This window comes from Nuphar pumila, chromosome 5, assembly GCF_984573655.1.
Source record: "Nuphar pumila chromosome 5, dmNupPumi1.hap1.1, whole genome shotgun sequence".
In the NCBI taxonomy this organism is placed as follows: Eukaryota; Viridiplantae; Streptophyta; class Magnoliopsida; order Nymphaeales; family Nymphaeaceae; genus Nuphar; species Nuphar pumila.
In genome coordinates, this window is record NC_143253.1 from 135,526,873 (window position 1) to 135,543,705 (window position 16,833).

General features: G+C 37.5%; 1 protein-coding gene across 1 annotated transcript; it reads left to right on the forward strand.

Annotated features, from left to right (window-relative positions):
• The first annotated feature begins 9,363 nt into the window (after positions 1 to 9,363).
• On the forward strand, positions 9,364 to 16,109 carry LOC149838904 (autophagy-related protein 11-like). Its single transcript, XM_090006871.1, has 6 exons — positions 9,364 to 9,674; positions 10,138 to 11,107; positions 12,287 to 13,979; positions 14,667 to 14,887; positions 15,208 to 15,421; positions 15,515 to 16,109. Exons 2-6 carry the CDS (start codon positions 10,161 to 10,163, stop codon positions 15,929 to 15,931), a joined length of 3,492 nt encoding a protein of 1,163 aa, XP_089862997.1. The 5' UTR covers positions 9,364 to 9,674; positions 10,138 to 10,160; the 3' UTR covers positions 15,932 to 16,109.
• Positions 16,110 to 16,833: the final 724 nt, after the last annotated feature.

Consider the following 16,833-nt stretch of genomic DNA (forward strand, 5'->3'; position numbering starts at 1 on the left):
GTCATCATCCATCGGCCTACTCATTACCTGAAATATTAAAAATAAAGGCATAAGTCCACAACCTCAATAGGTAATCACCAAACACATGAACACAAATATTTGAATCACATAAATAGGCATTTACACATTTTCAGATATCATCTAAATCATGTAATATCATAATATCAGAATTAAGCATAATTTACAACTACATAACTAATCATGCTTGTATTCATATTTCAAAAATAAATATGCTACAATGCATCATGCCAATGAAATAATAATTTATTCACAAACTGAATATTACAATGATTCCATTCTGATTTCTTATGTATCACTTTTTCTCACGCCCGAAGGTACACTCTCGGGTTTCTAACTTCGATTCATCTAATCCAATGAGGGGTATATTATATCATGTATTTTATTAACCTCATTAAACTAAAAGAACCTGCAACTTCACCTCGAGGTCCTACTGGAGCGATTCGTAATCGAGAGAACTCTCATTGGTCCAGCGCATAATCGATTCCTACTCTACAAAGATTTTGGACCTACCACCTAGGACACATAGTAGTCTAGGGCCTCTACGATTAGAGACAGGGGACCAGGAGATGACACCACTCTCCAACACAAAACAACGGTCACCCGGTCATGTGTACCCTCACTTTCTCCAAAGTGGGCCTCAATCCAAAGGACATGTTCCGAATAGGTCATGGGTGTTATTTAATTATTAAGCTCATAAATTAAATTACATATGCTCACTGCACACACACTCGGGCTCATCAGCCCAATCTTTCCACTGAAGATTTCATAAGTATGTTTTTGACCCATCCAGATATCACAATTTACACTATGAGCCTGGCCTCCACGAGAAAATTATGTGCATGAATATCTTTTTTTGTCTCTGGTACATCACAGGCACCCATAGGTTTCACCGAACCCTGGCTCACACCGAACCACACATACATGCTCATATCACATATCATTGTCACCATATCATATGCTCACATGCATAAAAAAATGCTACAACTATAGATAATTTATGATCATGCTTAAACAAGCAACATGTGTAACAATTCACTTTACACTGATCATACCTTATAATATTCAATATTCATCAACATGCATGTTATACAAATGGTTATAAAACAAGACTAACATGGAATACATTCAGTTTGCATGTATATCAACTCAAATTTAAAGATAACATTCATAACCATGCTGCATAATGTAAAATACATTCAAGCAATCATATATGACCTCATGTGTAAATTTGGGTCTCTGTTAACCCGTTTTTTGAAAAACCCACCAAAATTTTCAGGTACCGAATTATATTTTTTTAATTTTACTGATAATGCCCTTATATTATACGAAAACAGTCCAAGAAACAGAACCTAAAAATTCATTGTACAAAAATCACAAAATTCTTGGACTAAACCCTATTTAGGAAAAATATAAACTAGATCCTGTCATCTGCATAAATTTATCCCAATTTAGGAAATTTCTTCAGACCTATAGAAAACGCTTTTTACAAAACCCTTTGTACAGGATCTTATTATACTTATTACCTTTCTTTCAGATTTTTTCTAATTTATTTTGATGAATTTTTATTAGGTATTTAAAATCAATAAAATCATGAGTCGGAATAGTCATGCAGACAGAGCAGAAAACTAGTATTCTGTTGTGAAGGACGTTTCTGCCTCAATACAACACCAAATGAAGCAATTCAAGAATCTAAATTGAAGCCCTGGATATGTAGAACACTCCAGTATTTTTATTTTAATTTATTGACTTCATTTTCAATGAATTATCAATTTTTTTTCTAAAATAAGTCGAGATAAAAAAATGAAGGCAAAAAACCAAGATCCAAAATTATACAACATCCATCAAGAAAGAACAAGATTCAAGGTAAAGATCCATACAATCACGACTTTTTGATGCTCTAATCATGTTCATATCATCATACAATAATTATTTGCTCAGATCAATGTTAATCTTGCTAAAATAAATAGCATACATCATCCAAGAATCATAAAAACCATCAAGAAATAACTCAAATATGGTTTATCTATGCAAGAATCATAATAAACCCTAATTAATCATGAAAACATAGATTATTTATATATTAATATGCAATTTAATCATGCTAAACATTAAATAATCCATCATACATACTTAGATAAACTTTCTTTACAAAAAACAACCAAGCCCTAAAAACATTTTTGCCAAAATCTTCATTAAAACGATTTTTCGCATACAAGAACATGGATTCAAGCATATAATGATTTTTTAGATCATATAAAACCTATATTTTATCAATATAAACTAAGATTAACATATTAATCATGCTAGAACAATAAGATCTAATAAAAACATTAAAGAACCTATCCTCAAATCATTTTTTTTACAAGCCCGTAAATCATCATGTTTCAAAAACTACTTTTTTTTCTATTCTTTAGTAACATAGATCCATAAGAATATGTAGGTAAATAGTAATAGTTACCAGATATTTTTGGAACATACTTTTTTTTTCGACATAGAAAGGTGGGGTTAATTAGACACTTGTAGGTTATACAACTATACCATTGGGATTAGAACTTGCAACGTCCCAACACAAGGTAACATGCACTAACCGCTCATGCCAGAAAGATAAGTGGAGACCCCGTTGGGACTCACACTTTTCGTTTAATGCTTCATGCATTATTTTGTTACTCTGGTGACTACATCTCTTCTCAATGAAACCAAAAAGGAGGAAAAAATTAACTCCACTTTTATGATAATGATGGCAAACAATGCTTGTTCTTTTTTGTGAGAAATATCTATAGTATGAAACATTAAGCAAATAAGCTCCAGTTTGACTTCAAGTTTATTGAATCTTAGGTTTGGATCTTGTTAGCAAGGACTTGGATTCAAATCTTGAAGTTCATGTACCATAACTTGATTTTCAAAAAAAATCTCATGCACATATTCTTGTTTTTAATTTTTTTGGATAAGAATGTCTACTTTCTTTATCTAATTTTATAAAATTAAAAGTTAATCTTGTATATGTTATCTGCCAAATTACTAATAACTAATTGTCGTTCTTCCACCAGTGCTATTGAATGCAAAACATTTTTAATTATGCATTCTTATGATCTGTTATTTCACGTATTGTTAACTCTGGGCACAACTATGCCTACAAGGGGTCTGATCATCTGGTAGGGGCGACTTGTGAACGTTGCCAAGTTGATGGGTAATCACAAGTTCAAAACCCACTGGTGGCATTCCTTATCTTAATGTCGAAGCTGGGTGTACTCCTTGGTGGGCGGGTGGACCTCAAGGGTTTTACTTTTACCAACAGGAGGTCAGCCAATGAGCAGTCCATGATGGAGGTGGTTTTCCTATGGTCACAACTGCGATATGCTTCTTTATTCATGCATCAAACTAATAAACACATCTTGAACATGTCGCCCATGATTGAGAGTACTTTTGTAATATGATAAATAATACAAATGCATGCAAAAATTGTTATATAGTCATTGGAAGTGCAAAGTCATTAAATCATAATCTTAGCCAAAAGCAGAGTTCCACAAAGTATCTATTGGCATTCAAACACTTATCAAGAGAAGTTGTTCCATACTGTTCTTAGTATTATTAGGTATCATATGATATTTGTGCTTCTAATACTGTTTCAAAGTGTCGATTTCGGTTTAAATTTCTAAAGTTTTGTCTTCACGTTCCAAACTAGAAACAGCCCCCTCCCCCACCCCAAATGCCATGAGACCCGACTGGTAAAATATTTACTTGCAAGCTACCAAATTTCATTCTTGATTTGTCCTCTTAGCTGGGAAAAGATTTCCTACAAAGGGCATAGTTAATCTTTTTTTTCTTTTAATTATTGTTTTTGGGTAAATGATTGGAGGAGAAGGATTCATGTGGAAGACCCAAAATGATTTTCTTTGTTGGTTCATATCGCCGACCCCAATTGTTTTGGGATGAAGGCGTAGTTGTAGTTGTAGTTGTAGTTGTTGTTGTTTGTTGTTTGTTGTATTGTTTTTGGGTAAATATGTCCTTGTAGATATGATCCACAAAAGTATATTTTATTAGGATCGATACTTAAGGTCACCGGATTTTGACAGGTGAGTTTTTGGCCATCAAAAAATCAACATTCATAGATACTTAAAAGTTTTTCGACTCATAAAAGTATAGTAGGATGGGCCTATGCCGTTTGACGGGTAGCCTAGGTTCAAATCCCATGGGTGTCACTCTCCTGCATCAGCTTGGCAACTCCTTGGGGTCGAGGGGTAAGCCCTCGGAGTTTTAGGCTAACAGGACAGTGACCTTAAGGCAGGATGAGCCAACACGGCTAGGTCACTGCATCTGGAAAATGGATGCACCAGTTGCATGCCTAGGGGTGCGACTGGCATGTCCAATCACACCTTTTATAAAATGAAAGAGCAGACTGCTTTGTCCCACCGATCAAATGCGCTGCAAGCCCCTGCACGGGGACTGGTTTGTCCCGTGCCATGAGTCAAATGCACTCTAAGGGGGTGTTTGTCACACGCCATGAAACGGAAGGTGCATGCAAAATGGATGCCACACCAAACACCCCCTCTCATAGGAAATAGATTCCCCAGGGGTGAAGTGACCCTGCTTTCATACAAAACATCGTTTTTCATATGAAAGTGACTTATTGTTCGACCACCTAAGAGAATGAGGTCATCTTTCGTATGGAAGAGGACCTGTTTCCCAAATGCCCCACTAAGGCTCTGTTTGGCAGGTGGAGTTGGGAGAATATGCATTTGAAAAAGTGAAAAAGCTATCAAATTGTGGAATTGACAGGTACCACCTCTAGGAGGTGGTGTCATTACCAAATCCAGCTTCAGGTGCAAGTGCAAAGGAGAGGCCCATCTCACTGCCTTTCTCATTGCCATAACTACTTTCTGAACGTTATTTTCCCAAACAACTACCACCATAAATAGTTTAACCAAATTCAAACCTAAATCCTCAACTCTTATCTCAACTACCAGCTCCCAAACAGGGCCAACTTGTTTTATAAAGCAACAGTAAATACTAAAAAAGAGAAAACTACATTTAGGGGCAGTTTTTTCCCCTAATTCCAAACATGTGCCTCACGTTTCTCAATTTCCTGATACGGGCTTCTGTTTTCCTGGAAACTGCCAAACAGATGCCTTTGTTTATAATTGTGTATGAACTCAGGTTAAATCATAAATCAAATTACAAAAACGACCTTCATAATCAAATGTTTAAAATATTTACCTTTTTGTTTTTTATGAGGATGAATGAGAATTTTTTAATTTTAAAGGAAAATATTGAAAAAAAAGAATTAACATTTCCAAGATGAGGGAAGTTTGACAGTTTTTTTATCTTCACTGTTATCATGTACAAATGACACAGTTTTGACGATCCCCCATCGTCAACTTACTTTGTTTCTTTACAATATCCTAATAAAGCTTTTCTCTTATTCTAAAAAAAAGACAGTTTTCAAAAAATCTGTGGCCCAATTCTCGAATTTCAGAAAAGTGTGACCCATTTTTTAAATTAGGAGCCAAGGGTTGGCCTAAATGAAATTTTCTCTAATGAAAACCAACAGAATCGTCACCCTCATCCTCCACCCATCATCATGAACTGCAAATATAGAACTGTTTTAACCAAAATCATTTTTTTTTAGTTTCTCTACTCTCGTCAATTTAGCGGCAGCATTTTGCCGCTAATTCCAAAAATGGACTTCATGTTTCCGAATTTTCTAATATGGTCCTCTATTTTATCAGAAACTGCCAAACAGAGGCATACCTTGTTTAAAATAACCAAATGTTTAAAATATTTTACCTTTTCGCTCGTTTATGAGGAATGAATAATTTTCAATTTTAAAGGAAAATATATGAAATAAAAAAGTTATCACATTCCAAGATGATGGATGTTGACATGAGGCCCCAGCTTGACAGTTTCCAGAAAACCTATGGCCTATTTTTGAAAATTCAAATAGTGTCACTCGTTTTTTCAATTAAGGGCAAAAGTTGGCCCTAAATGAATTTTTTTCTAATGAAAACCAATAGAAGGACCCTCATCCTTCTTCACCCATCATCAGGGGGTGTCAATGGCATAGTGACAAACGTTTTTATCGACAATTTCTAGTTTTTTAAAAACTAGCGAGAAATTGGAAAAATTCCATAAATCTTACATTTTTTTGGCAAAATCTCAGCAATAAACAAATAAATTTAAAAATATAAAATTATTTTTTATAAGAAAATATTATTAAAAATTATTTAAATATAAAAATACATGATTTTTTTGTGATAAATAGCCGTTTAAAACATAAACATTGCATTTAAATCATGGTATTTATGTTTTTTTCATAAATCTTGCAATATTTTAAAAATCTCATGAGAAATTGCCGTTTTAAACTTTCAGGCAATTTCTCACGATATTAACGCGAGATTTTTCATAAATCTCGCGATATTTGTCACACTGGTCAATGGGACCTAACCCCTACTATACCCTATAGGGTCAGGGTTTGGTGATAAATAAGAATGTCCTATTTTGTTATTTTGTTGGTTTCTTTTAAGTGGAGTTTTACTTATAAATTTATGTGATTTCATGATATATCCGAAAGTACGCTATTTACAAGAGAGGTTTCACAAATATCTTTATGCGAAAGAGTATAATATTTACTATCTTGGTGGTTTTAATTTTGTCGAGATTTTGCAAATAAATTTATGCGAGTTTGTGAGGTCTAAATTTGCATAAAAAACCTATGATTTTAAATTTAAATGAGTGTTGGAAATATTCAATGGGCGGTGCAATTTTATTACAAAAATGTCTAAATTCTTAGTTGCAAAAGGTTAAAAAATCCTAAGGATGTCGGATATTTACAATTTTGGATATCAAGCGAATATAAAAAATTATAAGGTTTTTAGAAAATCATGATAAATTATCTGTACAAGATTATCATTTTCTGAAAAGAAAACCTTTATTCTGGGATTTTCTTATTGATTGCAGTGGTGCCCCCACTGCTAGGCTACTGTTTTCCTTGATTGGTAGTTTTAGACACGAGGGAATGAACTATTTCCCCCACAGTTTGCCGTGTTTGTGTGGAAATTTGGTCCATTGATTGGGTGAAGATTTGAAACCTTGAAAACTCTCTTCAGATCTTGTTTGACAATGTGCACATGAAACTGGTGGGGGTATTCATCATGGTTTCTAAGGGCGTTGGTACAGGCGTTAAAAGACAGGTTTGAGGCCTAAGACTCATTATAATATAAAAAAAAGTTTAAGCTTGAATGAGAGGCGTTGGCCTCTTAACTAGTTACACATTGAATAATGTAGTCACTGTGCTTTATTCACCAAAATCTAGGTAACCCATAGATTACATGTCAAATGACAATTAAGTTCACAATTTTAAAAAAATGTCATGTATTTATATTATTAAATAAGTACCTAATAAAAGTAAAAAAAAAAGATATATGTTGGGCATCTTTTAAATTTAGATTTGCCTTAAAACTTGAAAGCCATTGAAAGGTTATAAAATAAGAGGGAAGAATTGATATTGAGCAGAGAATTAAAGGAAACAAATCAAAGATGATAGTTTTCATTTAAAAAATCAATTAGCACTATTTATATTTCTTTCCAAACTTTAATTCCCTAAAAAAAAATTCTACATATTTATTTCAGAGATCCACAGGCATTCCAATTTAGCCAACAGGGATCCAGTGACCTGCACTTGTGTACACAGGAATGCCAATAGTTTGGATTTGGATCTATATCCAATTGATTACATCTGGTAGAGTAATCTAATTGTTAAATAGGATTCATTGCATTTATATCGGAAATTGGATGCAAATCAGAAACTTAAGTGGCAGATTTATCTATTTCTCATTTAGTCTAGTTTGATAATGCTTGCATCCAAGACGAATTTGGATCCTGTTAGCTGTTTTGAATCTAGTTTGGTTAGTTTGATGGCTAACACCCAACAGGATCCAGATTCAATATTAGCCTTTTTCATATGAACTTAGATCTGTTTAAGTTGAATTCAATGATGTTTGCAATTGAGGTGTGTACTTGTTGAACCATACATTCATACGACTGCAAATGGATCAATATCAGTTCTTTTTTCAACTTTATGCCTTGAATGAGTCTTACTCATTGCGCCTCACGCCTTTAAAAACCTTGCTATTCAGTGTTTGGGTAATAAATTTTCTCTTCAAATCCGAGAACCTATTGGAAATTATCATCTTGCTGCCTTATACAGAAGTGTTTTTACAAATTAGTTCCTGTTTTTTTTAATGGCCCTTTTATGAGGACATAAATGTTATTTTGTCTGTCCTTAAGGGTTATGGCCACAAACCAAACAGTTGTTAACCTGAATAGGGATGGCAGTGGACCGGAGCGGGGGCAGAGGACAAGGTCTCCACCCTCGCCCCCATCTCAAAATTCTGCCCTTCATTCCTGCACGAGTTTTGATTTTAACCTCCATCCCCACTTCCACTCCCGCAAGAGTTTTGATTTTAACCTCCATCCCCACCTCCATCTTTGTTTCATGTTCTCCAGCCCCGGTCCAAACAAGGCGACGCGGGGCAGGGCTCTGTTTTTCCTCGTCCAATGTCATCCCTAAAGAGTATTTTAGCATTTTACTAATGAGAATCGGGGGCAGGGCGGGGCGGAGGAAAGCGTAAGTTCATCCCTGCCTTCATCCCCACACGGGTTTGGATTTTAACCTTCATCTCCGCCTCCATTCCCGTTTCATGTCCTCCATCCCCGGTCCAAATGAGATGAGGCGGGGTCGGGCCTGTTTTCCCCTGGCCCACTGCCATCCCTAAATCTGAGGATTGTTTTTGCAAGAATTAACAAAAATTCAGGGATGTTTTTGCCAAAATATATAAGGAAGGTACCTTTTTGCAAAAGCCCCAAATATTTATTCTATCTACGTTAATGAAATATAATAAAAACCAGCCTGCCTATAAAAAAAAAGAAAAATATTAAATATTAAATATTAAACAAAAATAAAATAGATCAGATCATCAAAATAACTTCCCCAGGCAAGATAACAAAGTAATGAACAAGGATTCTTCTAATTCCCAAAAAAATAAATAAATTCCCAAGCAGTATCAAGGATTTCTGTGGGGACCACAGCTTGAAAATATTTATTCTATCTACGTTAATGAAATATAAAACAATATTTTCAACGGGGGCTCCGCTTATCTGGCAGGAGCAGTTAGTGCACGTCAACTTGTGTTGGGACGTTGCAAGTTCGAGCCCAAATGGTATGGTTCTATAACTGGCAGGGGTCTTCCTAACCCCAGCTTTCTCCTTGCCTTACCAAAAAGACAAATTATTAACTAAAAAACGAAAAATAAAATAATATAACAAATCTAAATCGCAAGAAACTGCTGGAGCTGTTTCTCTTTTCCAAACCTTCTCCGGCTGAGGAGAGAGGTCTTCTGCTGTGGGTGACGAGGGGTTGCTTGTTGCAGAAGCTTCTCTCTCTCTCTCTCTCTCTCTCTCTCTCTCTTTTGTTCAATTCAACCTCCAGCCAATAAATAAACCGACCAAATGGTGAATAGTAAATGATTAAAATAATAAAAAGGAAGGGGAGAAGAAGAAAAATAGTTGCTGAAGGGGTTGAAATTCTGGTTCGGTGGGCAGCGAGCAATTGATCGTCCCATCTTCGTGGTTATGCGAATGAGCGTTGGTTGATTCGGGTATGTTGTTTTCTTTCGGAATCCGATTCATGGGTATTCTTTTGTTGGTGATAAAGTATCTTTTTTCTTTCTTTATTTTGTTGCGGGTTTTTTGTTATTTTGGTTTTTCTTTGATGATGGGTGTGGGTTTCCTTCTGTGTTACCATAAGAGGTTGATAGGAATTTTGAGGCAACGAGTAAATTGTGGTGTTTATGATGATGGGTTTCTCTTATATGACCGAAATTCGTTAGATGACAAGGTTGCTCTTTGAATTGGGCAATCTGTTCCTGCAGAAATTCTGTTAAATATCTTTGTTTTCTCATATCAGACACGTAATGAGCAATTAGTGATTGATGGGTATTCGGTTTGATGGAAATACTGTTTGCTCTTTTCCTCGTTTCTTATGTTGAGGAATGGGTTTGAGTATAATTTATTTGGGAATTGTGTATTTAGGATGATTTCTGATTGAAGGTTCTTGTTCAGGGGCTTTCCGTGTGGTAGTGACGATGAGTTCTGTGGGGAGCGAGTATGTGGGTGGTGGTGGTGGGAAATTGGTGGTTCATGTTGCAGAAAATGGGCGCAGTTTCGAAGTCGATTGCGACGAAGGAATGTCTGTTGCAGCGGTGCAGACTTGCTTGGAGTTGCTCTCTGGAATTCCACTTAACGTGCAACTTCTTCTGTGCGGGGACGTGAAGCTCGAGCCTAATCGGCCTCTCTCGTATTACAAGCTCCCTTGCGAAGGGCGCGAGTTGTTTCTATATAACCGAGCTAAATTAGTCCCTGACTGTCCCCTACCTGTCCCTGAGCTGATTGAGATACCTGAGATTCTGGAACCTCCATTGCCTTCACCTTCGCGGAACCCCCATCCTTTGGATGGTGCACCCGACCCTGCTCTAAAGGCTTTGCCTTCCTATGAAAGACAGTTCCGTTACCATTTTCAGAGGGGGCACGCTATCTATGGATCGACTCAAGATAAATTTGAGATTTGCAGGCGGCTTTTGAGAGAGCAAAAGGTGCAGGAGAAGGCATTGGAGACTGCTAGAGGGAATATGGATCACTATTATCAGATGATTAATCAAATGTACATGGATTTCATGAAGTGTTTCTCCCAACAGCATCGGTATCACTTGGATCTTTTGACGAACTTGGATAAGGACATCGAGAAGCTGAGGTCATGTAAACTGCATCCAGCTCTTCAGACTGATTCACGCAAGTCCCTGCTGGATTTCATCAAAGAGGAAGGCCTGCGTAAGTCTGCTGAGAATTGCACAGGCTCCCACAAGCAGTTTGAATCAAAGGTTTCTCAGCTCAAGGCAATGTATTCTGAACTAAAATGCAGAGTTGAAGATCTGTTCATAAATAAATCATCTGTTTGCATACGGGAGGTGGAGCACATGATTAAAGACCATCAGCATTATCTTGATGAGCAGACTAGTATGATGCAATCTCTGAGGTTTGTTTTCTTTCAACCAGATTTCTTTCTGCGAATGCAGTATATCCAGATCGTATTTAATTTTTATTCAGTGACTAAGTTCATCATGCTAGGAGTTGCTTACTATTATTTTATTACTGTTGACACACATCCGTTTGAAATCATAGTTCACTTCCCTGTAGACTAGAAGTTGTGATTACTCTTTTTGGTCCTGTTAAAAAAAATTACAATGTTCTCTTGAAGAATTGTGAAGTAATCTTGGGATGACACCAAAACTTCTAGTGATGGATTAAACATATCACTTCAGTTTGAATGATTTTTTTAGTCTAACTGAAGTGAACCAGTTGCATAGTATATCTGCTCATAGTATATATATATATATATATGTTAACTGGAAATATGTGAACCAGGATTTGAACTAGGCATTTTCGACACTTTTTTCGCAAATACAACCTGCAGATGTATTCGGCATGGTCCATTTGCTAGGAATCGACTGTTGGATCATGTATTTTTGATGAATAATGTGAGTTTTGGATGCTTGAATATTTACAAAAATTTTGAGCTGTTGATTTTCAAGCCTTAAAAGATCCTTCGTATGCATGAGTCGGTCTCTATAAAACTAATCCTTTAGATCACATCCGTATGGTGAAATTTAAGAAATAAATAAATAAACCAATGAAAATCTCGGTTCATACTCCAGTTCACATATTTCCAGTTAACATATTCTAGTGGCCCTATATATATATATATAAGAGAGAGAGAGAGAGAGAGAGAGAGAGAGAGAGAGAGAGAGAGAGAGAGAGAGAGAGAGAGAGAGAGAGAGAGAGAGAGAGCTAATCCTATGGTTGCTAGTATATGACTTTATGGTGTTGGAAATGCTGGAAACTGGTGGGATTAATTCTGGTTGGCTGGGACATCACCCTTCTATCTGTTTTCCAGCTTTGTAATGGATGGAAACCTGATAGATGCCCTTCACAATAATAAGAGAGCAGGAAGGGCTGTGTCGTGAGATATGGTTTGGTCAATTTTCAGCACCCTTCCCAATTTCTGAAACTATTATGGTGCAAGCAATAGCACAGAAAATTACAGTGTTTGGTCAATTTTCAAAGCAATTTGTATTTGTTTCATTTTCTTTACACAGCACATCTCAGCTTTAGTCATAGGCATGAGGAGGCTCTAAAACTAACTTGTTTACTGCAGCAAGGATGTCAATACGGTAAAGAAACTTGTGGATGACTGTGTGAGGTGCCAGTTATCTTCATCAATTCGTCCTCATGATGCAGTTTCAGCCCTTGGTCCGATGTATGATGTCCATCACAAGAGTCACATCCCCAAGATGCAGGCATGTGATCGCGCTATTGGCAAGCTGCTTGAATTTTGTAGGATTAAAAAAAATGACATGAACTTATTTGTACATGCTAGTATGCAAAAAATAGCATCAGTTCAATCATCCATCAGGGACATCCGTTTACAACTTCCAGCTTTCAAGGAAGCAATGGGCCGCCAGGATGAACTCTTTGGTGATTTCAAAATGGTACGTAGGATTGGACCTGCCTACAGGGCATGCCTTGCTGAGATAGTCAGGAGGAAGACTTGGATGAAACTCTATTTGGGACTGGCTGGACAGTTAGCGGAAAGACTGGCAAGGAAAAGGGATGTTGAAGTTAAAGGAAGGGAGGAGTTTTTAAAAGCACATAGTCCATACATCCCTCGTGATATACTGGCATTGATGGGGCTCTTTGACTCTCCTAGTCAATGTGATGTTAACATAATTCCCTTTGATGCAAACTTGCTTGAGATTGATATAGCAGATATAGATCGTTATGCACCTGAATATGTGTGTGTGTTATCATTAAAAATGGAGAAGAATGCTGTGGCAAGGGGTTCATTTTCCACTTCGCATTCCAGTTGTCACTCAGGGCAGGTTGATGAAAGGTCTGAAGGCTCATTTCAGAAAAATGAAACAGATGAGCTCCTGGAGGACTGTGACTCTGTTGAGATTGCAGGAACAAGCAAGATAGAAGTTGAAAATGCTTGGCTCAAAGCAGAACTAGCTTCAGCAATAGCTTTAGTTTGCTCTATTGGCCCTGACATTGATTATGCATCCCTGGATGATAGTAAGATAGGTACCGTGCTGAAGACGACTGCAGAAGCTTTGCATCTGAAGGATGAATATTGCAAACATCTCCAGGAAATGGTAAGGGTGAAACAGATGCAGTGCATCTCTTATGAAAAACGTATTCAGGAACTTGAACAGAGGTTATCTGAACAGTATCTCCAGGTGCATCCAGTACCTGATGGGAAAAATATATCTGAAAATTCACTTTCGTCATTGAAGAATGACAACTATGTTTCTGATCTATCAGCGGATGCAGCAGGACCAGGCCCCGATATTTCTCCTGACCCTATGGATGAGGTCTCTTGTATCTCAGCTTCATTAGACACCAAGGAAGAGCATTTCCCTGGACAAAGCTCTAAGCTTCAAGAAGGTATGGACGAGAATATGACGGATCTTCCAGCCATGCCACAATCACATGCAGATTCTGTGCCTTGTTCATTGGATTCATCAATGCTAGATACACGTCGAATTGAACCTCTAACTGGTGATGGATTAGACAATGCAACAAAGCAGTTGGGGGAGGAAACAGCAGGTACCACAATTGCAAGCATAGAAGATCCCCTTGACACCATTTCCCAGGGATTCAATGCTACTGATCATTCTGATGGAGCTTCCAAAGCGGAGGACATACTCATTTCAGAGCTGCAAAATACTCTAGCGGAGAAATCAAATGAATGCAGTGAGACTGAATCAAAACTTAGTTCTGCTTTGGAAGAAGTTGCATCACTCAGAAGAGAACTTGAAATTAGTTTAAAGCTCCTGGATGATTCTCAGGTGTCTTGTTCGAAAAAACTTTTATATACATGCAATAACTGGATATTGATATTTTATTCTTCTTTTTTCTACTTTGCATTTGAATACTTCATATCTTTCTAGGTGTTCCAGACTGTCAATCTATTTAGTTTTTTCCAATTGTGAGTGGATTTAATGTTCAAACGAAACATCACACATTTTGTTTTAGTTTTGGAAGTGCTAAACCACTGGCAGTGTGCTATTACTGTTTGCAGTTGTTGTAGACATGTCAGGTCTGCTTACATTGTTATATTTATCATGCTCGTCAACCATAACTCTTTATTTCATGAGATGATCTACATCCATGTCTTCAGTATCCTTAAAAGTGTTTGTGTTCTACCTTCTTTTCTTAAGAGTTTTTCTGCCTGCTTCTACTTCATGCCACACACAAGAATACATAGAAATAACATGGGGAATCATATAGGTTCAGTTAGGGGGATTGATATGGCAAACAAGGACGGCAAATGGAAAACCTGGTTCTTGACGGCCACTGTATTTTGTTGCCTCAGACATTGTTGTATTGGTCTGCCATGTTTCTTGCACCAAAATATCGGGATGTATGCATATCATGTTGACATACATCTTCTGATGCATGATTGTACATGTCGTTTTGCTCTTGTTCTTGATGCCACGTACATTGATATGATAATGTTTCTTTGGTACATACAGATGAATTGTGCACATTTGGAAAATTGCTTGCATGAGGCAAGGGAAGAAGCGCATACTAATATGTGTGCAGCTGAGAGACGGGTTTCTGAATATAATGCATTGCGTGCTTCTGCTGTCAAAATACGTGGTCTATTTGAGAGGCTTCGTAGCTGTGTCAGTGCTTCAGCTGGAGTAGCTGGTTTTGCTGAATCATTGCGGTCCCTGGCTCTTTCTTTGGGAAGGTAATTCTATTAGTTTTGGTTCTATCAGCTGGGAAGATACTTTGTGGATCATATATTAGCTGGTTTTCTCTCTTTTTTTAAAGCTATTAATTTCTGTTCTCTTTTCCACCTATTATTTTAATACTGCATGCAGGTCGAATATCTAAGCATCTTTGCCTATCTTAAACCTCCTCCAGTTTGAGAAACTGAGTTCCATCTTGCATCATCACAAGAGGAGCTTTTGCATTTTTATGCAATGGTGTTTATGGTGCAATTTGTGCAATTATATTCTCTTAATGATTCTTCTTTCTTTCTTTTTTCTTTTTTCTGCTTTATTTCAGCTCTGTCAACGATAGCGAGGATGATGTTGGTGCAGACATTCGTGCCTGTATTCGAGTTCTTGCTGACAAAGTGGGATACCTGTCTCGGCTCCGCTCTGAGCTCCAAGATCGGTGTTCAAGAGCTGAAGCTGCAGAAGGACATCTCTCGAAGGAATTGGAAGGGAAGAATGAATTGGTTAAAAGTTTATATGTGAAACTCAAGCTTGAGAAACAGGTTAGTTTTTGTCCTGGTTGCTGAGATGGTAATTTTGCTAACCGTTTCCATAAATTAAAAATTAGGCTTGTTGGCAAATTTCATTTGTAACAGGCAAACAAGGATAAGATTTCTTTTGGCTGCTTGGAAGTCCACGAGATTGCCGCTTTTGTTCTCAATTCAGGAGGGCTCTATGAAGCAATTAATAGAAATTGCTCTAATTATTTCCTCTCATCAGAGTCAGTTGCCCTGTTTGTGGAAAACCTGCCAACTAAACCCATTTATGTAATTGGGCAGATCGTGCACATTGAACACAAGGTAGTAAGTGCATCAATTTCTTTTGGATCTGAAGAAACAAAATCAGATCGGTTGGATGATATTGGTAATCGAAACATTTCTACGGTAGACAAGTTGCCATGTATTGGTGTAGGACAGACGAACTCCACTAATCCCTACAACCTTCCAATTGGCAGTGAGTATTTTGTTGTTACAGTGGCCATGTTACCTGATGCTATTCAAACTTCTTCCTAGACATGCTGATATCCTACCAATTAAGCCATTAGAGTTGTATATAGACGCTGGTGCAGACTTTCTCTTTGTACAGTTACAGATCTCAGTCTTGTCTTGTTGCTTCTCACTTCCCTTTTGTACAGCCATCCCATGTAAATTATCTGTGAATGGTTTTCTATACACTATTTTCAGTCCTCCAGAATGTTTCTCATAGTTTTGTTTGTGCTTGTGCTTAAAGTCCATTGCCATGCAAATTGCAATGTGCGATGGCTATGGACTTTTTTTCTATATTTACACCGAGAAACCGCCCCCAGGATCAGAGACCTAGCCGTGTCACTGTCCTGGCAGGGTTGCAGCGATTTTTCAAGCCACTTTCCCTAAGGAAGGCAGCAGCCCCCTTGTTTGCTGAGCAGATCCACTACTTGGGGCCGAGTACTTCACAAGGAATTCAGTCCCAGTGGCGAGGTGCCAGAGTCCCTGAATGGGATTGATGGTCAGTTAAAAGAAGCGACACACACTGTCTTAAGGCCTCAGGACGCATGGAATCCGCACCATCCGGGTGGACCCCAGGATGCATGTATAGAGAATCTGGCGGGCTGAATTCCAAATTCTTTGTATAGAAGTCTGCCCGGGTGCTACATCAGGCCTCTTGTTTGTGTCTGCCAGTGGGGCCTGTAGAAAAAGCATGGTTTTTCTGCCTTTCTGCCCAAACCCAACCTTTTCCACATCCTAAAAGCAGGCTTTTATGTTATGTTGTTTGTTTTGTTGTTGTTGCTGTCATCTTTAGTACCATTCTACTATTATTGTTACTAGAAATGTGCTGGTGCGGTGCACCAAAAGAGAGAGAGAGAGAGAGAGAGAGAGAGAGAGAGAGAGAGAGTATCACAAACCCCCCTCCCAACCCAAACTAATTGTGACCAGGT

Excerpts from the sequence above, each read along its gene's own strand:
- LOC149838904 (XM_090006871.1), top strand. The coding sequence starts at position 10,161 with ATGAGTTCTGTGGGGAGCGAGTATGTGGGTGGTGGTGGTGGGAAATTG. Across the intron at positions 13,980-14,666 it reads AGCTCCTGGATGATTCTCAG|ATGAATTGTGCACATTTGGA; the intron begins GTGTCTTGTTCG and ends TGGTACATACAG. Across the intron at positions 14,888-15,207 it reads CTGGCTCTTTCTTTGGGAAG|CTCTGTCAACGATAGCGAGG; the intron begins GTAATTCTATTA and ends GCTTTATTTCAG.